Source organism: Mustela nigripes, chromosome 13 (genome assembly GCF_022355385.1).
Source record: "Mustela nigripes isolate SB6536 chromosome 13, MUSNIG.SB6536, whole genome shotgun sequence".
In the NCBI taxonomy this organism is placed as follows: Eukaryota; Metazoa; Chordata; class Mammalia; order Carnivora; family Mustelidae; genus Mustela; species Mustela nigripes.
In genome coordinates, this window is record NC_081569.1 from 17,773,607 (window position 1) to 17,800,757 (window position 27,151).

Genomic DNA, 27,151 nt, shown 5'->3' on the forward strand with positions numbered 1-27,151 from the left:
CTCACAAGGAAACATGGCAACATAAAATGACAGCTGGCAGAAGCAACCAACAAAAGATTTAAACGTCCAAGGTATTTAGATGATAGAACAATCAGATACAGAATATATAGTAACTATCTAGGAGTACCTGGGTGGCTCAATCAGTTAAGTGCCCTGCTCTTGATTTTGGCTCAGGTCACTGTCTCGGGTTTGTGAGACAGAACTCTGCACTGGGTGTGGAGCCTGCTTAAGATTCTCTCTCTCCCTCTCCCTTTCCGCCTGCCCACCCTCTCCCTCTCCAGAAAAAAATCATTATAATAATTATCTATAAAATTTTTAAAGAAATAGAAGATAACATCGCATATGCAAGCCAGCCATGAGATACGATTGAATATGATCAGGCAAATCTGAAAAAAGAAACTAGAAAGAACTTTTATTATGAGACATTCAAGGATAATTGTTGAAGGAAAGCAGTGGATTCTGACATCACTGAAGGAGAGAATTCATGACTGGAAAATAGATTTGAAGAAATTATAAAGAAGAGAAAATAAATTGGAAAAATATCTTTAAAAAACTGGGTTAGGAGATAACAAGGAGGAAAATACTGATGTCTGTGTCTACTTAAAGTCCCAGAAGGAGAACAGAAAGAATGGAAGAAAGGCAGTATTTGAGAAGATAAATAGCTAACAAAGAATATTTACTGTGTAAAATAGTGAGTCTCCCCACTTAGCAGGGGCAGTCTTCTAAAATGTATCTCCTCCTACTCATGCTTTTGTGGAACACCCTTCCCTTGTAACATCTGATGAAAGTACTGGCTGGCTTTGCAACCATTGAAAACAGCAAAAATCATATGATGTCATTTAAAGCAACTCTTCAGCCAATGGGAAAGTCAAAACCAAAGTTGCGAATTATGAAGAAAATAATGAAGATGAAAATGCTAGATATCGTGACATGTGAAAGAAGAGTCTCAAATACTCAAACAAGGAAGAAAATAAATTGTCTACTTCAAAATGTATGAAAGGGGAACAACATAAATTTCTAAGAAAACAATAAATTAACAAAGATAAAAGAAATTTATTATTTAGCAAACAGAAAAAACATAGACAAATATGAGTTGGCTCTCTGGGGGAAAAATGAACTGGATAAACCACTTGCTAACCTATTCAAGAAAAAGGGAAGAAAGCATGAATAATAAGACAGAAAGAAAGGAGAAAGAAAAAAAGAAAAAAGATGGACAGAAGGAAAGAAAGAAGATAACCAGAATGTAAAGAAAATTTTGTATATGTAGAGATATATATGCACGTAAATTTTAAATAATAATCAGTGATCACTGAGCTCTATTATAAGTACATAAACTTGAGATGAAATTATTTCCTTACAGTGTATAAATTAATAGAGCTATTGTTCAGAATAGACTAAAAACGCATACAGACTAGCTGATATAGAAGACCTGTGTGGGGGGACGCCTGGGTGGCTCAGTTGGTTGGATGACTGCCTTCGGCTCAGGTCATGATCCTGGAGTCCTGGGATCGAGTCCCGCATCAGGCTCCCAGCTCCACGGGGAGTCTGCTTCTCCCTCTGACCTTCTCCTCGCTCATGCTCTCTCTCACTGTCTCTCTCTCAAATAAATAAATAAATAAATAAAATCTTAAAAAAAAAAAAAAAAGACCTGTGTGGGGAGCGGGGGGAAGACGACCTATGGAAGTTGGTCAATGAGCTACCCTTCCTGAAAACCTTTGGCCCACATGGTTTCTTAGCAGTATTTTTCATAAGGAGGTTCTATTTAATCTTTCAGAAACAGATAACACCAATGCATTCAAACTGTTTAAAAACTTTTAAAGGGGGGGGAAATGTTTTCCTTATTCTTTGTATTAATTCATATCACACTGAAACCAAACTGGATAAGATAAGCACAGGAAAAGAAAAAAAAAAGTTAATACCAAATTCATTTATGAACACTGTGGCGAAAATCCTAAATAAAGTTTACTAATATAGTAAAGCATGGTACCATGTCCAAGTAAGGTTTACTCCACGAATCTGAAGATGGGTCAGTATTAGAAAACTTGCTAATATAATTTGCCACATTAATAATTCAAAGAGAACTCATCCAGTTCTCTCCATGGATACTTAGAAGACATTTAATAAAATTTAATCACAACCTCTTATTAAAATTCTTAACAATACACACAAATGGATACTTCATTTGATAAATATTTATCTCATGGGGAGACATCAGAAGCATTCTCATTAAAATTGAGAAGAAGAATGCCTATTACCAGACTGCTATTATTTTAGATGAAAGAAAGAATTAGGGGCTAATATGGGATTATATAACTGAAAAACCCAAAAGATTCAAGCAAAGACCTATTATAACTTCTAAGAGAATTCAAATTAAAATATGAAAATTAAAATATGGTAATCAAAGCTATTTATAAATAGCAACTACAACCAATTTTATAGGTATAATGGAATGAAAGATCATATTCATATAGGATAAAATATTCTATAGGGATAAATAAAGAAACTTGTAAAACATAAATAAAGAAAAATTTTAAATTGCCCTGAGTGAAGGAGGGAAGATGTCTTGAATGGATATAAAGAAACACTATGTAGGAAGACTTAAAAGTATAAAGACATACATTTTTCACTAAGTAAGACTCTAAAATAATATAATTGAATTTAAAATACCAACTCAAGTTAGACTTAAACAAGCAGATTCTGAAGACCATATGAAAAATAAACAGGAAAAGAATAGCCAGTAAGACTGTGAAAAGGCATCTGGTTAGTGTATTAAAATATTTTATAAAGCTACAGTCATGTAAGTATTAAGAGGTACATGATTAAATCAGTGGAACAGACTGGCAAAATCCAGAAATATATTTTAAAAATAAGATATAAAGAATATAATATATTATAAAAATAGCATTTCAAATTTATGGGGAGAAATGAATTATTTAATAAATGCTATGTAGCCACCTGAGGGGCCATCTGGAAACAAAGTAAAGTTGGATCCCTTACCTCACACCTTACACTAAAATAAATGACTGCTGTATTAAGGTTTTTTTTTTTTTTTAAAAGATTTTATTTATTTATTTATTTATTTGACAGAGAGAGAGGGAACACAAGCAGGGGACTATGAGAGGGAAGCAGGCTTCCTGATGAGCAGGGAGCCCGACTCGGGGCTCGATCCCTCGGACGCTGGGATCATGACCTGAGCCGAAGGCAGACACTTAACGACTGAGCCACCCAGGCACCCCTGTATTAAGGATTTAAACATAAAAATGAAACCATAAAAATGCTAGAAGATATCACATGAATTAAATTTATTTACAGTTTAGGAGTAGGAAAGACCTTCCCAAGCATGACATGAAATTCAGAAGCCTTATAAAATAAATACTGATATATTTGACTTTACAAACATACACACATGCACACACACACATTCCTGCTTGACATAAATGATTAAAAAAAGCAAACAAACTGCAAAAAAATTGTAATTCATATTTCAGCTAAAGGGCCAATTTCCTTAAAAATAAAATCTCTTAACAAATCACTAAAAAAAGACCAATAATCCAAAAGATTTTAAAAGACAGTCCAAAGAAAAAAGAACACAACTGGCTTCTTAATATGTGAAAAAATGCTCAAAGTCATTAATAAGAGAAATGCCATTCAACCTGCAATAGACACATTTCCTAAATGCTCAGACTGGCAAGGACCAGAGAGGCTGAGTAAAGACATGGAGAGATAGTAAATTTCTTATGTTGTTTATGGGAGCGTAAACAGATAAGCTTCTTCAGAGATCAATCTGACAATATCTATCAAGAACTGAGGCACGTACCTAATTTCATCTCAAGTTCAATGACAGGCAAAATTAATCTGTAGGTTCAGAAAGAAAGAGTGATTATTGCTGGCAGTGAGTGAATAGAAGGGGTCTGAAGCTTCTGGAATTGCAGAGATGCTATATTTCTGATGTGCAGGTTAAACTGATGTGTTCAGTTTATAAGGAAAATGAATATAACTGTACACTTAAGATTAAAACTTTTCTGTGTTTCCTGTTGTGTTATATACAGGTGAATAAAACATGCAAAAATGACCTTTTAACCACTTCTAGGTATGTATCTTATAGACTAACAGTTCTCAATTTGGGGTGATTTTGCCCCCCTACACGGAATTTGACAATGTGTGAAGACATTGTTTTGGTTGTCACATCTAGGGGATGCCTGACTTGTAGTGGGTAGAGGCTAATGTTATTAAATATCCCATAGTGTATAAGACAGCTGCAGCAAAGAATGACTTCAGTAGTGCCAAAGTCAGGACACTTCAGTAGTGCTATGGATAAACTCAGCAGTAATGACAAAAAGAAAAATAATAAGTTACAGTGAAGATAAGAGACTCTTATCTATAGGAAACAAACTGAGGGTTGCTGGACGGGGTGGGTAGGAGGGGAGGCTAGGGTAACTGGGTGATGGGCATTAAGGAGGGTACTTGATGGAATGAGCGCTGGGTGTTATGTCAATGGTGAATCACTAAATTCTACCCCTCAAACTAATAATATACTATATGCTAATTAAATTTAATTTAAATTTTAAAAAGTTACAGTGGAGAGTCCTTCAAGATACCTTACCCAGGTGGCCAAGGTTAACATCACCAGGACAACATTCCCCATGTCTCTACAGGGGGTGTGTTCCAGGGGATGCCTGAAACCATGGATAGTACTGAACCCTACAGACACTGCTATTTCCTATATATATATATATATATACCCATGACAGAGTTTAATTCATAAATTAGGCACAGTAAGAGATTAAGAACCATTATAAAACAGAACAATTATGACAATATATAATAAAAGTGTTATGAATGTGGTCGATGAGTCTTATTGTATTCACCCTTATGATGACGTGAGATGATAAAAAGCCTACATGATTTGATGAAGCATCACATCATCACCTAGGTATTTTGACCTGGGGACAGGCTACGACTGACCTGACCACAGGTCAGAAGGAGGATCAGCTAGCTGCTTCAGACCACAGTTGACCATGGGTAATGCGGATAAGGGGGTACCACTATAACAAGATGTTACGTGTTACAAGATGTTACAATCATGCAGAACCTCAATATAATCATGAGAAAACAGCAGGTAAACCCAGATTGCAAAATAACTGGCCGGTACCGCTCAAGTGACAAGGTCATGAAAGACAAAGACCAAGGAACCACCACAGACTGGAGAGACCAAGGAGACAGGACTAACTAAATGCAGAACAGGATTCCAGTACAGAAAAGGGGCATTGGCAGGAAAACTGGTGACATCTGCATGCACTTCAGTGAACAGAATTGTACTGGGATTATAACCCAGTTTTGATAATGGTTTTAGTGTACTGTAAGATGCGGACACAGAAGGAAGCTGGGGGGAAAGGTATACACTTACTGTACTATTTTTGTTCCTCTTCTTTAAATATAAAGCTACCTCACAACAAAAAGCTAAATAACATAGTTTGTAGTTAAAAAAAGAAAAAGAAAATGGATGGGGCAACTCTACTTACACAGGGATTGAACAACTCTAAAACGTCCTTAAGAGAAAAAAAGCAAGATACACAATAGCACAATAGGATGCTCATATTTGTATGAAAAAGGAAATCTACAAATGTTTTGAATTTCACACCTTGCGCATACATTGCTTATTCGGAAAACAGACTTGATTCTGAAAAGTCACACTGATAACCAAGCATCTGTGGTGGAGGTGGTCTTTGCTACAATGACTTCATGCCCACAATGCTTATTTACAAAGTATCAATCAGATAAACGTGAAAATGGCAATGTGGCTTTTCTGGAGTGAATTCTTTCTTTACAGCCTCAGTGCCACTGCCTCATTCAAGTTCTCTTCCTTTCTCATCTGGACAAATGCAATCATTTCCTGTAGGTCTTCTTGATTGCAGTCTTCTTCATGATCAATGTATCTGCAAAATCTCTTTGGAAACACAGATCTCAACTTAACCTCAATACCCATCGCTGTCTGCGGGACTCACTTAAAATCCCTGTGACACATCCCTGCTCCTCACTTAGCTTCTGCACCCCCCCCCCCGTCCTCTCCCTGCCATCTCCATACACCCCTGTCCTACATGCACCTGACTACCCACACAGCTCCTCTGTGCCCCCGGGTCCCAGCACGGGTTGCTGTTTCTGCTGGGAGAGCCCACTTCGCTGCAAGCTGTATCATGCCACATTGGAGAACTAAGGTAGAGAGCGAGCATGACCTGTGCCTGCCCTCGGAGCTCATTGCAGGGAAAGAACCAGAAATGAAATAAATAATCTGAAGAGAGCGACAGGAAATCATTCTCTGTATTCTTCAAGGCCAAATCCAGGAGCCCCATCTTCTGTAAAGTCTTTCCTTCTTTTCTCCATTCTCACCAGGAAGAACCCATTAGGGTTCTAAAAACACTCCACCTCCAACTGGTTCTTCTGAGTGACTGTCCCATGTGTCTCACCTGCTACCTCTCTGGCTCCCCTCCATCCTGAACTCCTGGGGAGGGGACATGCACTGGCTGTGTTTCACTGCCTCCTCCTCTCATTAGCTGGAGGATAATACAAATATTAGTATCCTGCCATGCTATTGTGTATCTTGCTTTTTTCTCTTAACATTTTAGAGTTGTTCAATCCCTGTGTAAATGGAGTTGCCCCATCCTTTTTCTTTTTCTTTTTTTTAACTACTGATTGTGCTATTTCGCTTTTTATTGTGAGATAGCTTAAGACTTAAAGAAGAGGTACAAAAACAGTACAGAAAGTATGTACTTTCTACCCCCACACGGCTACCAGCTTCCCTCTGTGTCAGCACCTTACAGAATCCTAAAACCATTATGAAAACCAGGATATTAATTCCAGTACAATACATGTGGAAGCACACAGTACCCACGCAGACAAGCCTCGCTGAATGAGCAAATGAATTAATCAACGAATGAACAAATACATTCATGAGAAGGCCATGCACTGCTCTGACAGCATAAGGGAAGAGCTAACATACTCTAAGAGTTTACTGAGTTCAGGCTAAGTACTTTATCAGAATTATCTCATTATCACTCATACCACTTAGGAGACAGAAACAATCACTTGTCACACCTTGCAGTGACCTACCCAAGCTGTGGAGCTGGGAGGGCCCTAGAACATATCCTCTTATCCACTGGTTTTAATACTGCCTCTTGATGGGTCCTCCTCTGCTTTGTCCCCCTACAATCTCGCACCCTCTCCATCAACCAGGAACATGGGCTCTTCACATCACTGTCTCCTATTTGAAGTAGAATGGAATGTTTTGGGCCCTGAGCCCATAATGTTCTGTTTGCAAGCATCGCTGGGCTACATAATCTTGGCTCAAATGAAATGTACAGTCACTCAAGTCACATCAGGGGTGGGAATGCACAGGCTTCCCCAGCTCCTGCTCCACCAAACAGAAGAAAATAGGGCGATCAGCTCGAGACCTACTCCTGCCTAAGAGGAATAAAGGAGGATCGTGTTTGTCATGTACAGGTAAAATTTTATCCTGCCCTGGATTTTAACTTTGTGTTAAATGGTGAAAGTATCAAGTTTTATAGGGGGAAAAAAGTGAAATAAGGTCAGATGGGAGAGGAAAAAAATATATATAATAACAACCACCACCATCACCACCACCAAAAACAAACCAAAAAATCCCAAAACCAAACCAAACCAAACCAAACCAAACAGCAGTGGAAAGCTACTGGTCTGGGACGAAGAACAAGGAAAATGAAACAGCTGTCTGGTTCTAGCATCTGTTGCCTCCCTGGCTACATTTAAGGTTTGGCAAAAGTCGTATCAACTGCATTTCGCAGCCGAGAGCCTCCAGCGGCTGCAGGACAAGCACGCCAGTGCCAAGCTTTCCTCCCATGGCGTACTGTGAAAACACAGGCAAGGTCTGAGTTCCTCAGGAGACAGCACTGTTCCTGCATTCAAAGCTTTACAATTTTTCTGCCACTGGCAGTGTCTAGTGTCCATTTTAAGTGCCAGGGAGGTTGTTTTGATACTCTTCCTCACCAGGCACCCACTGAGTGTTTGGAGAACAGCTCTGTCTCGCAGCCATACCGAAGGCAATGGTTATGTAAAAACCCTCAGAAATGTGTTGCTGATAACACCAGCCAAAAGGGAGATAAAATAAGAGCTGGATGAAAAAGTTACTAATCCAAAATTTCCACAAGTACTACTGCAGTTTGAAGCCTTCCCCCAGGCTGGTATGCCAGCCCCATTTCTGGAAGGCTCCCTGAGCCCTGAGGTTGGTCACTCCTTCCATGTCCCGTGGGTCGCAGAGACAGTTACCTGGCTGGGGCCACCTTGAGGGAGAGAGGGGATGTCACAGGGTGAAGGCAGGGTGGGGGCATACAGGCACTCTGTTGGCAAGGGGTCAGGGGACAGGGGACAAGAAGTGGCAGATAACCACACAACTTGCAAAGTCTGGAGAGCTCTCTGAGGAGGCAGTCTACTGTAAACTTCCAAACACTTCTGGAAAATTGGGGCCTTCTGCTGCCAAAGCCCAACAGTTTTGAGAAAGGCTACAGATGCTGGGCAGGAAGCTGAGACTGAGGCAGGCAGGACAGCTTTCAACCTGGCACCCAACCCAATGTCCTACCGCGTGGCCCCGTCTGTCTGAGAGGGGCAGGGCGAGGCTCTGGCTCGGGCCAGCCGCCCACTCTGGCCAGGTACTCAGCATTAAAGTGGCAGGTCTCATTTAGATAGGCAGTTCCCAAGCCTGGCTGAGTGTGAGATTTCCCCCAGGAAAGCTGTTTTCTAGAGACTCAGAGACTGACGATCTGGAGGAGAGCGTTCAAACTTCCGACTTTCTCTGGAGAAGCTTCTAATGACCCATCAGGTGTAGAAGTGACCAACATGAGAGAAAAGCACCTGTAGTTCCAGGTGGAAGTTTGACACTCTGAGCTTCCTGGACCCCACCAGGACCTCTAGTCATTAAGACGCCTGTAGAATCTCTATGAGATCTGGGAAAATTCGCAAAGAGCCTTTCCATCCCTGCAACTTGAGGTGGCGGGTGGGGCGGGGGGGTGAGGTTGTGACAAGAGAGAGAGAGACTGGATGCTGGAGAACAATGCCTGGTGTTCCTAAGGCAGCAGGAAGAATGACGGAAAGAAAGAAAGCACAAGGAAAGATGCAGAAAAGAAGGACCAACCAACAAGACTGTCAGCTAAATAGTGTCCCCTCTGCCACTGGCTTCAGGACAGAAAACAGTGGTAGTACTACCCCTTCCTGAGTGCACAGCACATGTCATTTGTTACTTAGCCCTTATAATGGTATGTAAGTAGAGCTCCCCAACCCCATTTTGTAGACTGGAAAACTGAGGCAAAAGAGACTGTGTAACTTGCTCAAGAGGCAGAGGCAGGAAATGACCCTGGGTGCCTGATTTGGGAGGCGACCTTCTTAAGCACTGTGTGATAGGAGCAGCAGCCCCATGCTGTGCAGAAAGGCCAAGAGAATTAGAGGGGGAGAGCAAACAATAGAGAGAAAGAAGACATAAGACCCTTAAATCCCAATTACCATTCTAGACACTCTTGCCTTCCTGAAACAAGTGGCCTACAGCTTCTGTGCTCAATGCTTTAAAAAAAAAAAAAATAGCATGATTGGCACATGCCTGTCCATTGCAAATGTCATGATGTGTAGGCTCACCCTTGCTCAAGTCAGTTAAAAGGCTGGTGTTCATCCCTTCCCAGCACTACCTTCCTCTCCAGGTGGGGCTGTCATACACAGGCTTCAGGGCAATGATGGAATATGTTGCCAAGAAGATTGTTGGGCTAAAGGTGAGTAGTCATTACATAGCACCTTCCAAATCAGAATCTCCAGGAACCAGGGTGATGTGGGGGGGGGGGCAGATAAGTATCTTTCATGCAGGAAAGAGCTGGGGGCTTTAAGAGACTGTGCTCATTGTCATAAGGTTGTCCTAACTCTGCATCTCTTCCTTCTGTCTCCAGGAGCCATGTGACACTCTGCCTTTCAGCTATCTACCTTGGGCTCTCTCACCCTCTGCTCCACCCAGCAGGATATCTGAGCCCCAACAGCTTTAAAGTCTTGTTAAATAGTGCCTTGGCTTTCTAGTGACTTTCCGACAGAGACAGGAGGAACTTGTAATCATAAAGAAGATGGACCAGGCTAATTGTGTAAAGTTCATTTCCCCTTTGTAATAAATATTTACCATCCAATGTTTATAACTTTTATGTTTGGACTTTCTTGAAATGCTTTATTGAATTAAAAACATCACATTACCATTGGCTAAAAGAGGAGACAGCTATATTTGCCAATAATTGCTGCAAGAAATGCCAGCTATCGATGCCAATTTTTTTTTTTTTTGGTAGTTCATATTTCCATAGACAGCTCTGAGCCTTACAATACCAGTATTTTGCAGACAGACATGGATGTAATGGTGATGGTGTGGGGATCTCCAGAGCCCTAGACATGAAAATGGACCGCATTTTAATTTCTCTGGACTCTCTAGTATGCAAGTCTTTAAGAAGGCAAGAAGTCTGGTTAATATTTGAAGCTAGGCTGCTCCCAAAGCAACTGTTTTTCCCCAAGTTATTTACCCAATGCCTCTGAATGCAGAAGTGGCTTGTAATTTTGATTGATCTTAAAGAAAAAAAAAAACCAAAACTACACAAAGTTGCAGTCAGAAGGAACTTCTATATTTAAATTCCAACTAAAGAAGAGGAATAGCTCATGGCAAGCCAGCACTTCCTGCTGGAGACAGATGGTGGCCTGCCATGGCCTAGCACTCAGCCTTTTGCTAAGAGTCACCTGGGGAGCCTATAAACACCTTTGCAGAATAATATTTGTCAATGCATAATTACCGAATTCATAAGATTGCAAAGGAAACAACTGAAGTATAATCCAAAATACAAAAATAAATAGTTCAGTGACCCATGTGTTTCTTTGTCAACACGTTACCTGAGAAGATGTGGCCCTGGGTCTAATAACCACTGTCATTTTAAAGATTACTTATTTGAGAGAGACAGAGACAAGAGAGTAAGCAGGGGGAGGAAAACAGGGAGTGGGACAAGCAGACTCTTTGATGAGTAGGGAGCCTGATACAGGGCTTGATCTCACAACACTGACATCATGACCTGAGCAGAAATCAAGACTCAGATGCTTAATCAACTAAGCCACTCAGGCGACCCTAACCATTGTAATTTTAAAGTAGTGGTGAGTGTAAATGGTAACCTGAGATAGCAGCTACACAATCATGCAGTATGAAGCTATCTGGGAGTCCTAATCCCAAGGCAATTATGGGTGCTGCTAAGACTGTTGTGGCTTACTGCCAACATCCATGGTTGAAGGAAACTACAGTTGAGCCTTGAACAACACCGGCATAGGGATGCTGACCCCTGACACCACTGAAAGTCCACATGTCACTTCTGACTCCCCCCAAACCTGACTATTAATAGTCTTCTGCTGATTGGAGGCCTTACCAATTACATAAACAGTTGATCAGCACATGTTTTGTATGTTACCTATATTATATACTGTATTCTTTATTTTTTTTTTAAGATTTTATTCATTTGACAGACAGAGATCACAAGGAGGCAGAGAGGCAGGCAGAGAGAGAGGGGGGAAGCAGGCTCCCTGCTGAACAGAGAGCCTGACGTGGGGCTCGATCCCAGTACCCTGGGATCATGACCTGAGCTGAAAGTAGAGGCTTTAACCCACTGAGCCACCCAGGCACCCCTATTATATACTGTATTCTTACAATAAATCTAGTTTAAGTACAAGTCAATGTAAAGAAAACCATAAGAGAAAAATACATTCAGGAGTGCCTGGGTGAGTCACTTAGTTAAGTGTCTGCCTCTGGCTGAGGTCATGATCCCAGGGTCCTGGGTTGGAGCCCTGCATTGGCTCCCTGCTTCGCAGGGAACCTGCTTCTCCCTCTCCCTCTGCCTCTTCCTCCCGGCTCATGCTTGCTTGCTTGCTCGCTCTCAAATAAATAAAATCTTTTAAAAAAGAGAAAATACATTCATAGTACTATACTGTATTTATTTTAAAAAGTCCCACATATAAGTGGATTCCTACAGAGCACACCCGTGCTGTTTAAGGGTCAACTGTACTCATTTCAGTTACAGATTGGAAAAAGATAAAGATGTAAACCTCCATCATCCTTGTTCACAAAACCTCTGAAATCTATCCGGCAGCCCCTGGTTCAGAACCCCTGCTTCTGTACAATAAAGTTGTGTCCATGAGAAACATAACCCTCTGAGATGATAGGCATCCACCTTCTGCCGGGATCAGCTTTGGTTCCTCATAAAAGGCAGAAGCAAAATGAAAACTTTCCCCACTGGTAGTCATGGTGGTTAGTATTTTTCTGAAAATATAATCTCTCTAGTTTCTTTTCTTCTTATTTTTATGGGTCTCTATTCCAGAAAATGAAAAAGAAAATGTTCAACTCCTCAGCACTGGTGTGTTTTGTGGTTTTCTTCCCTTGGCGGTGTCCAACCTTGGTTACGTTTCATTATTTTTGTGTGTGTGATAGGCTTAAAGTTCTAGAAATTTCTAACACACACACACACACACACTTTCCTCATGGATAGTTTAGGTATTTTTCCAACCTACCCCCTACTGCTCTGCAGTAATATCCACTGAGGGGCTTGCCATCAACAAGTTTTGGGAGATCCTGGACCTGAGAACAGGGACAGTGTTCCCAACTTAACAGTTGCATGAGTGTGGTTTGTAAAAGAAGAGGTTCCTCCAGATTCTCAGAGCTGTAATGGCTTTGTGATGTTCATTGCCCTATAATTCCTGGCTGAGTGTTTTTCTTTCTTTTTCACACCATCCAGAAAGTAGTACCTTTTTTTCCTATTAAAGGAAGCCTCACGTGATTTGGAGGATCTTGCTAAGAATTCTGCATCATAGTTCATCTCTGAAATAACCAGAGACACTTGACATGTCATGATATCATGGGCATAATTCTTGTGAAGAAATGGACAACTGGAGAAGTGGGATGAGCACAGGGCAACCAGGAGACCTACATCTAAACGGAATACGTCATGGGCCTTAACGTCAACTGCACCATTATTTTAGCAAAATGGAGTATAAATGACTATTGTGAAACATACACTTAGAATCCACTTTATGTAACCTATTTCTAATATGCTTGAGGGGCCACAGGGATAAGCAATACATGTTCACATTTTTTCTTTGTTGGCTTATGAGCTGTAACTTTGCTGTGTTGTTTATTGGTTGACTGACAGGTGATACTATACACTTTAACTTATCACAGTCCATCTTTCTGTGCAATCATTCCACCTCATACGTAGTATAAAACCTTACAGTAGTATATGAACCTCTCTCCTGCCCTGGCCTTTGTGTGAATATCATGCACTTTACTCTTAAGAATGTCATAAACTCTACATTACTGCACTGGTTTCCCATGGCAAATCTATTACTGTTTCTTACTGTCTCTCTAAAAAAAACATCACCATAAACCTCATGATTGAAGAGAACACCAATTTCTCATCATACAGTTCTGGAGGTTGGAAATCCAGAATCAGCTGCAATGAATGGGCTTAAATCAAGGTTTTCCCAGCCTCTCTGGAGGCTTTGAGGGGACAATCTATCTCCCTGAACTTTCCACCTCCTAGAAGCTGCCTTGCTCTTCTTGGCTGATGGCCACCTCCTTGTATGACTCCCACCTTTCCCTTCTGCTACCTATTCTGATCTCCTGCTTCACCCTCACTCAGGACCCTTCTGATTACATCAGGCCCATCCAGGGAATCCAGGAAATCTCCCCATCTCAAGACCCTTAACTGAATAAAACCTGAGAAGTCCCTCTTGTCCTACAAGGTAAAGCTCACAGGTTCTGGGATTAGGACATGGACATCGACCATGATTGTACTCTTATTTTTTCTGTAAGATAATTGTTTAAATGGTCAAGGATCTTTTAAAGACAGTTGAATATACTTAAGTATATCATATATTCACCCATGTAGCCTGTACTTCCAGGGTTCTTCATTTCTTTGTGTACATCTAGATTTCTATCTACAATCATTTTCTTTCTGCCTGACTCAATCCCAGGACCCTGAGATCATGACCTGAGCCAAAGGCAGAGGCTTAACCCATTGAGCCACTCAGGCGCCCCTGCCTGAAAGATTTAATATAAATAAAGCATGGGTTGGCCAGCTATGATTTATCTTAAGCTTTTTCGTGACAGAAAAACTCCATTTCACCTTAATTTGTCAAAGAGATTTTTGCTGGGTATTGATTTCTAAGGTGACAGCTTTTTTTCTTTTTTTCCTCTCAGGACTTTAAAGATGCTGTTCTACCATTTTCCCACCTGCATTGAATAAAAAATATGCCTTTTTTTTTTTAACCTTTGTTTACGTGTTCATAACTTTTCTCCTCTGGCCTTTTTAAGGTTTTCTCTTTATCATTACTTTTAAGCAACTGGATCATGAGGATCGTTGGTCTAGATTTCTTCATGTTTCTTTTGCTTGGGGGTCACTGAGTTTCTTGGATCTGTGGACTTATTTTCACCAAGATTGAAATTTTTTTTTAGCAATTATTTCAAGTATTTCTGTCCTTGCTCTCTCATTTCCGTCTGGGGGTATTGTGTGTGTGTGTGTGTGTTTGTGTGTCTGTGTGTATCTCCACCTGTATTGTGTGTGTTTGTGTGTGTGTGTATCTCAACCTGAAGACCCACAACTCACTCATGCAGTCTTCTATTTCTTTTTTTCTTTTTTTTTTTTATTATTTTTTATAGTCTTCTATGTCTTACCTTTTTTTAATCACTTCATTTTCAAGTTCACTGAGGATTTCTTCTGCAATCTCTCATTTCCCAGCAACAGGGTCTCTTTCATTTCAGACAGTGGAGTTTTCATTTCTAGAGTTTCCGTGGGATCTGTTATATATCTTCCATATCTCTACTTAACATGTTCCATCTTTCTGCTATCTTCTTGAATCTGGATTATGGTTACAATTACTGTTTGTTAATTCTATCTTCTGTGTCTTTCTTGGTCAGTTTTGATTGATCAATTTTTCTCCTCTTCATGGATGTAATTTTCAGCTCTTTGAAGACCTGGTAATTTTTTATTTGATGCTAGATATTGTGAATTTTATTTCATTGAGTGGTAGATGATTTTGTATTTCTACAAGTATTTTTTAGCTTTGTTCTAGGGCCTGCTTAAGTCACCTGAAAACCAGTGTGATCCTTTCAGATTTTGCTTCTAAATTTTATTAGGTGGCACTAGATCAGCATTTAGGACAGGGCTAATTTTGCCACGCTACTGATGCAACACCCTTCTGTGCATTTTACATGAGCTCTGGAGGTTCTTCCCTCTAATGTTTCCAGATGGTCTTGGGTCATCTTCTCACACATACATTGCTGAGTACTAAGCTGAAGACTCATGGAGATCTTGTGCACATTTCTGAGGTTTTTTTCTTTATAAAGGTCTTCTATGGAACCTCTCTCTGTTAACTCTAACTTCCTTGGCCTCTCTGTGCTCCTAGCTCCATTTCTTCAACTCAGGAAGGTTTGTTTCTTCTCAGTTCTCCCTCCCCATGCCATAGCCTCGAGACTGTCCAGGCAGTAGGTCTGGATAATCAGAGGGCTCACCTTATGTGCTCCACATCTCTCATGAATGACAATTCTTTCTTGCTGGATGTCCAATGTAATGGAAAAAAAATCACTATTTCATATAGTTCATCTGATTTCTCCTATCCAAGTACTAACCAGGCCCGACCCTGCTTAGCTTCCGAGGTCAGACGAGATCAGGCGTGTTCAGGGTGGTATGGCCGTAGACTCATCTGATTTCTTAGTTGTTTCAGGTGGGGCAGTAAATCTGGTTCCTGTTACTTCATCTTGGCCAAAGGCAGAAGTCAGAATAAGAAACTAAAAGCAACATTGGGACCATAATCATTTTATTACATGAGATCCAATTCAATCCTCAAAGTCATTAAAGAATAATAATGGTTATAAAGTTCATTCTGGCACGGGATTAAAAGACCTTTCTGATTGGTTCTGGATATCTCTGGCTGCCAGAAGACTACAGGTGTTACATAATGCTTTATTTTTCATGCCAGTCAGAAGTTCAATACTGAGAAATGCTGAGCCTACAGATGTACACAGACAGATTTAGTTCTGTGTTCCATGGATGGGAATAAGTACTACCTAGCAGGGTAATAATAACACACATATCAGCTCAAGTACTTGGGTGCTGACATTGTGACAGACTCAGTTCTCGGTACCTTATGTGTATTAACTCACCAGGAGCCTTGGATTTTACCAATGAGGGCACTAATGCACAAATAAGAGACACACAGAGATGGTCACTAGCAACCAGTCACTCACTACCAGATCTACTCTGCTGCTTTGAACAGTTTCTTGCCCTAGAAGGAAGCCACAGGAAAGATCTTTTTGGATCCCTGCAAGACATTTGACAAAGTCTTACATGTATGTTGATGAAACAGATAGTTAACTCAGGTTTAGAGAGAGTCAGCACTTATAATTATACAGGGACATCTCTAAGAGTTTCTTCTTCAACACAGGCTTATCCATAGGGTCATCAGTAGTTGAGTAAAGTCACATGAAAACTTAAATTTGCTGTTAGGGTTATGGATGGATCCCAGATCAACAATTACTCACGAGCATTTACTATGTGCCAGCACTGAAACAAAGTACTTGGAAAACAATGGTGAGTAAAAGCAAAGATTCCTGCCCTTGAAGGGTTTATCATCTAGAGGGAGATTATCAATAGTTATGACAAGCAAGTGAATTATATAGCATGTTAAAAAATGGTAAGTTTATGAAAGTAGGGCTTTCCCTTAGGGAATCAGGAGTGCTCTAAGAGTGGGTGGGTGAGGGTTACCAGATTAACATTTTTAAGGATTTTATTTATTTACTCATTTATTGCGTGTCTGTGAGTTAGGGGAAGAAGCAGAAGGAGAAGAGAGAGAGAGAATCTCAAGAAGACTCCCTGCTGAGCATTGTGCCTGATGCAGGGCTCAAACTCATGACCCTGGTATCAAGACCCACGCCAAAATCGAGTATCAGATGCTTAACCAGCTGAGCCACTGAGGCATCCCTTACCAGATTAAAATTTTAAATTGCATGGTCAGGGTAGGCCTCCTTGAGAAAGCTGAAAAAACAAAACCCCAAAACTCAAAAAAGATGAGGCACTTAGTCACAGGGACAAGTGGGAGGAGAGTATCCTGACAGAGGAAATGCCAGCATGAAGCAGAGCGTGTCCCTGCAAGTTCAAGAAAGAACAGGTAGGCAATTCAACTGGAACGGAGTAGTGGAAAGAAGATGCAGAAGGAAGTGAGGACAGGATGAAGAGGGGAAAGGGCTCATACTAGCACCAAAAGTCAGTGTTACAGGGGATGAGAAAGGAACAATATAACATAGGTACACCCTTCTGTTATACTTGAACACCCATTGAAACACAGATTCACAAAGGTACCACATGAGTAAATTTATGACAAAGCAAGTCTTAGAATCCCTTAGTTGGGGGACACCTGGGTGGCTCGGTCGATTAAGCATCTGACTCTTGATTTCATCTCAAGTCATGATCTCAGGGTCCTAGAATCAAGCCCTCCCCCCATTGGCCTCTGTGCTCAGAGTAGAGTCTGCTTAAGACTATTTCTCCCTCTCTTTCTGCCCCTTCCACTACCCATCCCCCCTCTCTCTCTACTTAATTAATTAATTAATCTTTTTAAAAAAAAAGAAAGAAAAAGAAAAAAAGAACCCTGTAGTGGGGTACTGCCTTAGTTTGGCTTTGAATCGTATGGTGTATTCCAGGCCTAGGGTAGCCCTCCCCAAGCTCTTGGTTCCCAGCTGGCTCCTGCTCTCTTCTCCATCCTTATCTCCTGTGCTTCAGCATGGCATTACCACCATCTGACTGTGTGAGTTGCTGCAATCTGACTGTAAGATTCACACTGAAGGGAGCACCCTTGTCTTGCTAGCAGGAAAATTTCCACTAGCTCCCTGAGGCTGCTGGCCAGCTAGACAGCTGTGCTAACACATGCTCTTTTGCTCCTACTAGGTACTGGGGAGACAAATGTCCATTTTATTTTAGGACTGGTGAGCTCTCAAAGGAAAGGCAAGTGGGAAAATGTATTTTGTGGTTCCTGGTGAGCTGTGGAAATAAATGTTTGGTTTCCCTATAACTTGCACAATGAAAGGATCTCACTTTATATATTTGTATGTTGAGCTTCTAGGGAGGAAAAAAAAAGTAACATAGCTAAGCCGATTATTACTTAACAACATTTCAGTGACTTCTTCAAACAAAATGAAGCTAGCAAAGAAAAATGAAATACCAGGTCACCTTCCTCCCTGTTGGGGTCTGTCTTTAAATGACTGTACATAGTCTTTCCTTCCTCAGTAATAGACACACCCAGGCTCAGTCTGAAGCCCACTCCCACCTTCCTGGCTGGTTGACCTCGGCCTATTACCTAACCCCTCTTAGTCATCTGTTAAATGGGGTACAAAGTCTCTGCCTTGACAGTTGTCCTCAGGGTTTCAGTGCGTGGAAAGTTCACCCTATCTATGCATTCTCTCTGCCCGGGAACTCATGAGCCCCCAGTATAGGTACCTCCCTCCTCCTATCCCTCCTGGCCCAACTGGTATGCAATCATCTGGCTCCTAAAAGGCAAAAAATGGCAGCAGCTCTCAGGCAGGAAGGGGTCTCTGCCTGGCTTGCCACCCCCACCTCACCTCCAGCCCCACTGCCTCCCCCATCCATCCTGCCCCCGTATGGGCCAGCAGAGCCTGGCCTGCAATATCCCACCAGCCCTGAGGTTGGGCCGAGTGGCTGCTCTGTGTCCTGTGACTCGGCTGGGCACTTCCCTCTTCTCCATCCCCGCTGTCCAGGGCATCTTTACTCTTCCTGAATGCTCAGGGTCCTCTACTGGGGTTCTAGCCACATGGGCTTTGTGCAGACACCACACCATCAAAGGACCCTCTGAAAGCTGGCCTTTCTGATGATTCTGTGTCGTCAGGTACTTTAAAGCAATGAAGGCTGGGACAGGCAAATGGTGCCTCCTGGCTAGCACATGGTATATGAAGAAGCATCTTCATGGTCAAGGCCAGTGGCGAGCACCAGACAAACCAGTGGCAGACTGCTGGGGATGAGTAAATCCTGAGGCTCATTGCATCTCCCCAACGAGGTGTAAGGTACAAGGCACTGGGGTGCACAGTGGGAGATGGCTCTGGAAGGGCCCCTTGCTGGCACCTCTGCAGGGGGATGGGAGAGAAGGATTCACGACAGTGAACAAATGCCCTTCAGGGAAACAGCTAATGGGAAGTGCTGAGGAGGCTCTGCCCCTTTCTGCACCCCAAACAATGGCAGGTTGTTCTCCACCTGAGGACTCTGCCCTGATTTCCTGAACCAACACCCCCAGAGCCAGGAAGCCCTCGAGAGGCAACATCCTACTTCCCGGAGTCCAGACGGACTTGTTCTGCCTGGCTGTGACCCCGGGGTCTCAATCTGGAGGCACAATCCCTGGTGTGTCTGTCCTGGAGTTAGTCTTGCCCTCAGCTCTTGTTCTGGGAACCTGCCCCACCCTCCAGGCTCCTGCCCCGGGACTTGATGCTAACCTGAGCTCCAGCTCTAGGACGGCCCCCCGTGGGCCAGCTGCCACTGGCTCCTGAGTCCTACATGACCCCACCTGGGCTAGTTCTCCTGCTTCTGGCCTTCTGCTCCAGAACAGCACAGGCCCTGGCCCTCTATCTGAGCCAACTGCCAATGGCCGGCTAGCACACCAGCTGCTCTGGCCTCCCCCTGGGCCATGGCACAGACATGGCACTGCCCCAGGTACCCACGTGTCCATCTTAGTACCTCCACCCCCAGAAGGGCCAAGGCATGGCCTGCCATCTGTAGCGCGGTGAGAAAGCATGCACTCTGCAGGCAAACAGACTGAGACCAACCCTTGCTCTCCTGCCTATGAATCAAGCCATTCGGAACGACCGCTTCAACTCTAAGCCTTGGTGTTACCCCCTGTACGCTGGGGAGAGCAGCCCGGGGAGCCTGTGGTGAGGGCTGATAGGCTTACAAATTAGAAGCTCTAGCAAAGGACACACCATGCGGGCATGGCTCAGTAAATGCTAACATCTTGACAGGGTCACTGGTACCACTATTAAATAACCAATATTATTATTTAGTGAAATGTTCCCAACCCGACACATCCCAGTGCTTCGCGGTTCTCAGCTGCCTCCCATAGCTGTCTGGGGTTTGAGATCAGGTGACACCACCTCACTTCCGAGAAGGATGGGGTGCTCCTGTGCAAATGACTGCAAAAGTGTTCCATACGTGCGTGCGTGGATCAGTGAATGTGTGCGTGCATATGCAGGGGTGTGTGTGTGTGTGTGCGCGTGCGCACAAGTGGTGTAGGAGAGCAGTGTCCTCCAAGAGAAGGCAGGCACTCTCTCCTGAGCCAGCCCTCCTGCGGTTGCTTACCTCCATGTTTCGGCAGAAGGTGGCATTGGTGCCAAACAGGATCTGGCACTGCTCGTTGGCGCTGTAGTGCATCCCTGGCAGCTTGTGAGGGAGACGGATGGCATGCCGGCTCCTGGGGTCGGTGACCAGCAGACATGTGCTGACTTTTGACCTGGAATAGCCAAGAGGCAAGCTGACTGACAAGTGGCCTGCCCAGGTTTCTGTTCTGATTTGCCAGACAAGAGCAGGTGAGAAGGCTGCATCTCCAAACTACCGATGGCAGGATGCCCCAAGCCCCGGCACATGGATGGTGCTTTTTGGTTCTTTTTGCTCTTTTTTTCAACCTGGCCCAATGCAGATATTTACGGCAAAGGCAATGGGAGTTTAGCAACTAGGAAAGGGCCTGAGAAGCACACCCACGAGGCTAATGTACCTTTCTCAAGTTTGAGCATTCTCGGATGAGAATGCTTTTGAAATAGATTCCTAGGGTATTTTCTTAGAATACGTCTCTGAGCAAAATTACTAGGAATGAAGAAAAAAAGAGAGAAGTTAGGGTCATTTTGTTCCATTTCAAATAAAAACCAAGTGCTTATTTCCAACTCTGCAGATTCTCTTGGAGGGGCTGTGGCAGGCCGAGACAGTGGATGGGTCCAGGTATCCCATCCCCGAAAGCTGGCTGGTGGCACGGCCTGCAAAAGACATCAGGACGGCAACCAGGGTGGGAGTGTTCACAGATGTTGAGAGCAACTCTGAGAAACTGAACTGGGGGGCTGTGGCTCCATTAGGAGGTTAAATATTTGAATGCTTTGATTTCTCAATTCCCAAAGCAAGGCAGATGGTCGTGGAAAGGAAAGCCAGCCTCTCACCAAGATTCCTAAGGGGCAGAACTGCACATGAATACACACAGGCTGACACTGGTCCACCTCTCCTGGGCTCTGATATACACAACACTTGAACAAAGGCAGTGGAACCAGCCACATGTGTATGAGCAAATGAAAATGCCCCAGCCTGGTTCACTGACCCTTCTGGGAAAAATGAAACAATGTCAAGTGGCTTACAATATTTCATTAAGGTTCTATGATAACAAGTCCTCAGGAGGAAACAAATTATATTAAAACTAACAAGTCCATTTTTAAGAATTGTGTACCGCTTAATTTCCCTAACTGCAGGAAATGTCACAAAAGAAGACTCAGGATGAGGAGAGAAGGCAGAGTGATATCTTAACTGCCCAGTCCTGAATTCACTGGGTGCTTTAATGTGTTACTGAACTACAAATCTTCATAGGCAGGTAAGATTCCCTGAGTTCCTTTTGTCTCCACGGAGAGGACAGATAACTCCAGCTAAGTAAGGAAGTGATTAGGGTCTGTCCATCTAATCTGTAAGTTTGTCCCTGAGGTCTTGACACTAAGGGATGCTTATGGTACAGGAGCTACAACCTTGTTTGACAAAGGTCTGAAATCAGACGGCCAGCTCTTCCATGAAAATCTGCGAGTGGAATGGTGCAGATATATTCTGGAAAGAAAGTGACAGTGAGATAGACAGAGCGCATGCCCACATGGGAGGGAGGTGAGCGGGCCTCGCTCCTCAGCAAATGTATTCCCTATCAAGGAAAGCAGCCTGAACATTAAGGAAATGTCCTTTTGCAGAGCAGCCCAGGGACACTGCTAAGACGGTGTCCATCCAGGGTCAAAAATACTGCAGAGAAACACGATGGGGTTCTTTTCAAGTCACAGTCACCATGTTGACATTCAATCAAGCAACAAAACATTTATGAATAGCAGTTGAATGCCCTGCATCATACTGGACACACACTTGGGAGGAAGTCTTGGTCCAATAGGGGAGGTTCTTACTGACCGCCTCTTTACCAGTTCACAGTTCTAAGAGACTCATTTCTCCTTCCCATACTTGCTAAGACTCCAACTGTTGTGTCTTCTGGAAGTACTTTCAAATGTAGCGACTGTATAGAATGATTCAAAGACTTACTTGAGGAAGTTTTCAAGGTCATCGCGACTGCATGAGGACCAAGAGAGGTCGCTGGGGTTCCGGCCTTTTACCCACTCCCCTGACATGATGTGGGATCTACCAGCACAGGATGAGTGGTCATCATCATGGTTCATCCCCAAGCTGCCCGAGGGAAAGGAAAAGGAGAGAGGGACACTTAGACTATAGGCTTTCACATACTAGGCTAACTTAAGTCAAACCTGAGAGACCAAGAGTGACACAGGCTGATACTCGGTACTTGGCTATCCTCAACAGAGAAGACTGACAACCACAAGTTCATATAGAAACAGGAGGATGATTTCCTTACTTCATGAATGAAGACCAATGAAGCACACAGAACACCATAGCATTTGCTAAATGCATGAAAAAATGAACAAAATTACATTCACTGTGGTATCATAGTTCTTAAACTCTAAGTTTCTGATGATTACACTTGCTTTTTGACATTCATCCAGACTTTGGCTTACATAATATCATGGGTGCAAATCTTCAAATCAGTGAAAAATGTGGCTTTTCTATCTTTTATATCACATCATTATACCTGGGCCTACCAAGATCATACCTGTCAACCTTCCCTGCCCCAGGGTACCTAACAGACACCAGGATGCCTATCTAGATGTATGTGGCCCTCCACACACTATAGGCTGAATGATGGTCTTAGTTTGCACATCTGCTGTCACTGGGATAACCTGGGACACAGAACATAGGAGATCAGAGGGCCCAGACTTTGTCGATCTGTGATTTCCAGGGCAGAGACTCACTGTGCTCAAGGATGCCCATCCTTTGTCAACAAGCTCAACGGAGACGACATGCACCTACCTTCATTCAAAAATATATAAGAGAAGTTTCCCAAGTGCCAGCTAATGGACTAGAAATAGAACAAAGAATGATACATCATATGCCATCCTTGACATCAGATCACTGTGAGCCTGGGCAAGGAGAAGACACAGAGATAACTCCAAAAAGAAGTTCTAAAGGCTTCTCCAGAGCCACTTTTCCCAGTTTCCATCACATGTCTCTGACCATTTTCCATCAATTCCCCGTGTTGGCTACTTAATTCTGGTATTTCTCAACAGAGACCCACCTGTTTTTACTCTACATGCCCTCTAGATCCGTCCATACGCTTGCCTACAAGACACAGCCTTCACCGCCATCACATAGAGTTGGATTAGTCAAAACTTTCCACATCCTTCTTGAAATATACCGGCAGGCCCTCATGCTCCTAGGTCTCCAGGCTAGCTGGGCACTCTCTGCTCACCTATGCATTTCTGCTCCTATGAGTCAAGAGTACACTTAACCTGGGCTTCTCAAACCTAATTATGTCACTAACACCTGTGTCAGTTAACACAGGTGGTCACATGTTGTGCTAATCAATGAAACAAGAAAACAAAAGCTGTTGTTTTCAGGAAAACTAACTTAGTGAGTAGCTAAAAATAGCCCACTGCCCACCTGGGGGTGGGCAAGACAAGTGTAAAAGATAAGGGCGGAAAAATATAAAAATCTGCGCGCTGGCCCGCTTCATAAGGGTCTTTTATGTTCTACTCCATCTAGAAAAGAAAAAAGAAAAAAAAAAACCACCCTTGGATTTGAACTCAATTCGTTACAGTTGCAGCTTGTGTGATGAAGGTGATATGTTAAGTCCAGTTAGCAGACACATGCGCTCAAAGAAAAAGCTTTCACCCCCACCGTGAAATTGGTGAAAAAATTTAACATTTCCATGGCTTAAACTAAAACAAAATATAGAAGGCACCTAAGTATAATTTCTTTACATTTCCCCACTTGGACCAATTTTTTTGGTCAGTTGGTCAAATGACTAACTACTATCCTTTCAGAAGAAAGCACACCGGTGGCGTCACCTTCATGTGGATGGCCACATTGTGCCATGGTCCGGACTGCTCTACTAGACCCTACCCTCAACAATGCCCTCCCTCTGCGTTTCCCAAAGGCTCTTCCAGCTCCCCAGATTCTCTCAGGGCAGCATTCTAACCCAGTTTCTCCACCAGTGACTGGCACAGAGTGGGCAATCCATGCATATTTTTTGGATGAATTATCTATTTAATATGGGGGAAAGCAACACAACATTGGAAAATCCATTATCCATTACAGGGGTGCTAAGTCATGCAGTGGCGGCTCATTCAATGGAATGATGCGAGTCTTCTCTGCTTAGACAGTCCTGCCCTGCTGCCAAGAGACCAGGTAGGTATCCGGTTAAAGCAAAATGAAGAAACGATAGATTGCCCCAGTAGTCTGACCAAGAGAAATAATTTAGATATATTTCCAGTAGTTACTTAGCTGAATGAATCCTCTTTTTCAATGCCACGACTCAGTTTTAAATTTTTTTTCCTGCTCGTTATCTATCTATACCTACCTATCATCTGTCTATCATCTCTTTGTTTCGTGTTAACATTTGAAGGAACTAGTTGGTTTTTCAAGTGCATTTATAACAGAGAATGTTAAAAGCCACCTTGCATTTGATTTAGGGTTTGATTTGAGATCTTTACATAAAACTAGTGAGAGCTTTCAAATGGATCTTGTGAAAATGTTGAGGGATTTCAGTGAACTCTGCTCAGTGTGTAGAGGAGACAGAAATAAAATGTCTCATGAAAACGTGGCTCCATCACACCTTCGGTGACAAGGTGTAAGCACAGCAGTGGACCAGGTGAAAGGGCTTTGTCGTCAACCTCGGAGAACCCAGTTCTACAGAGAACCAACGTGTGAGTCAGTTGTTCATCTGGCTTTGCGCTTTTAGAAGCCGGTTCCCATCATCCCAGGCTGGGAGCTCCAGAGCGGCCACCAGATGGGTTTTTTCAAACAACAAGGATGCCGTTTGGGAAACCACAGTTGGGGGAGATCCAAGCCCTGGCAGAGTGGCCTCACCACAGATGGAGGAATGTTTCCTTTGTGACCACTTCTAAGTTTTCTCTGGTGGTCAAGTTGGTTGTAAAATGAAAGAGGCTCCTTTGCTCGCACCGCCAGACTCTGCTGGCCAGAGGGCCTTGTCTCTCAGGAGACAGAGTTCTGTTTAAAACAGTTGTTCAGAAAAGCTGGCTATACCATCCATAGTTGTGGGCCTGCACAGTACGTTATGTGAGCGTTTCAGGATGCTGGCCCCAGAGGAGGACTTCCCCAAGGAATGTTCCAGTCAGCAAGATCAGCCAAAAGTGGGATTCTTGGATTTCTGGAGCCTGTGTCTAACACAGGTCATGCTTGATCTGGTTTAAAATGTTCAAATGCTAACGAAGTGCCTCATAAATTTACAGCTAGATGAACTAGCATTGGGCTGGGAGTCTTGATGTTTGAGGTTTACATAAACTACTGTTTAAGCTATTTTTAGATTAAGTTCAGGAATACTTGACTGAGTAATGTATGTTGTTTTAGATTTATGTCCCATGGCATCTATTACTTCTGGCAACATTATATTTAACAAAAAATGGGTAGCATTAAGCACACATGCTAATTCTAAGTAACAGTAGGGTTAAGGATACAGACAGACCTCACGTCACACATGACCCAAATTTATCAGACACAATAACAATTTAATGGCCTTGAGTTGATTTTTATCTTAAAGCAAATAACACACTGCTTCTGTACTTGCCTTAGGAAATCTGATAAATACCACGCAGGGAGTTCTAAGAGAAACCCTACAATGTTCAACCCCTCCTAGCTACACCCTAAATTCTGAAAAACCATAGACAGAGTTGGGTGTTCTAGTTCTGGGCTTGGTGTATCTGCCATGCTGAAAGCTTTGATTTTGCCTGGCTCTGAGCCTACTTGTGGAAACTGTTTCTGAGAAGCAACTGGGATTTTGACATCACGTATGCAATCAGGTCCCACCTCCCCTCAAAGTGGTCTTGCCTGGGAACCTAGGGAAATGGCTCCTGCAATGTAGCCTCTCCACTGAAGGGGTTCTCAGGCAGTCCAGGCCCTATCCCAGTAGCCCTGTGGGCAGAACGACAGTCCCTTTTCAGGAAACACTCACTGATGCTACAGTAACAGAAATGGCTCGTGCCTCATTTCTAGGAAATGAGAGACAGCTTTTAGTTAATATTACTTAACATGATAATAACCAACAGCCCACCTTTACTTTTCCTTGATAGGAAAATTCTCACTGTCAATACTTCTTTGCCAAGAACCACACGTGCCCTCTTCAGCCACTAAGAAATATCACCTGCACGTGTAGAAAGTCACTAGGGGTAACAGGGTGCACTCGTTTATAGAGGCTAAACTGTCATGATTACCCATAACCCCTTTGAGGGAGGAACAAAACAAGTAGGCAGCAATCACATCGAAATCCTTTCACCCCAGAGAAGTCTTTGTTAGTTTTTGGTTGTGCACAGGGAAGTGAGCCTGTCAGCTTTCAGGAATTGAGCAGCAATGCAACTTCCAGAGTAGATCTGGGGGTCTCTACAGGTTCAGCTTTACCTCCTACACACACGGGATCATCGCGGGGAGAATGATCCCACAAGCCCACGAAATTCTGAATCGTCAATGGGCGAATCACAATCCACAGAGCGCTGGTGTGAAAACCATTTTGCCATAGTGGATTACACCATAGCGGAGAAGATAAGTAAGACATGTACATTATAAGCCATCTCTCTTCCCTAGCCAGAGCGCTCATGTAAGGAAAACACTCTCGTTCTTGAACTGACACCTAAGGGATTTTGAAGTCAAGTATCTGAGCCAGGTCTGTCCTCTCCTCAGTCTGGCCCGGAACCACGTACGTGTGCACATGCGTGCATATGCGTTTACTC

General features: G+C 43.0%; 1 protein-coding gene across 6 annotated transcripts in view; it reads right to left on the reverse strand.

Moving 5' to 3' along the window:
* Nucleotides 1-27,151, reverse strand: part of ADAMTS17 (ADAM metallopeptidase with thrombospondin type 1 motif 17) — a 374,867-nt gene that overhangs the window by 180,734 nt on the left and 166,982 nt on the right. For all 6 annotated transcript variants that reach the window (XR_009399014.1, XM_059371667.1, XM_059371665.1 and 3 more), the window contains 2 exons: nucleotides 22,383-22,523; nucleotides 20,421-20,571 (listed from right to left, as the gene is read on the reverse strand). Coding sequence is in view for 5 of the 6 variants with exons in the window: in XM_059371667.1 (XP_059227650.1) it covers nucleotides 20,421-20,571; nucleotides 22,383-22,523 (292 nt within the window). In the remaining variant the exon portion in view is untranslated. The remainder of the gene's footprint in view (nucleotides 1-20,420; nucleotides 20,572-22,382; nucleotides 22,524-27,151) is intronic.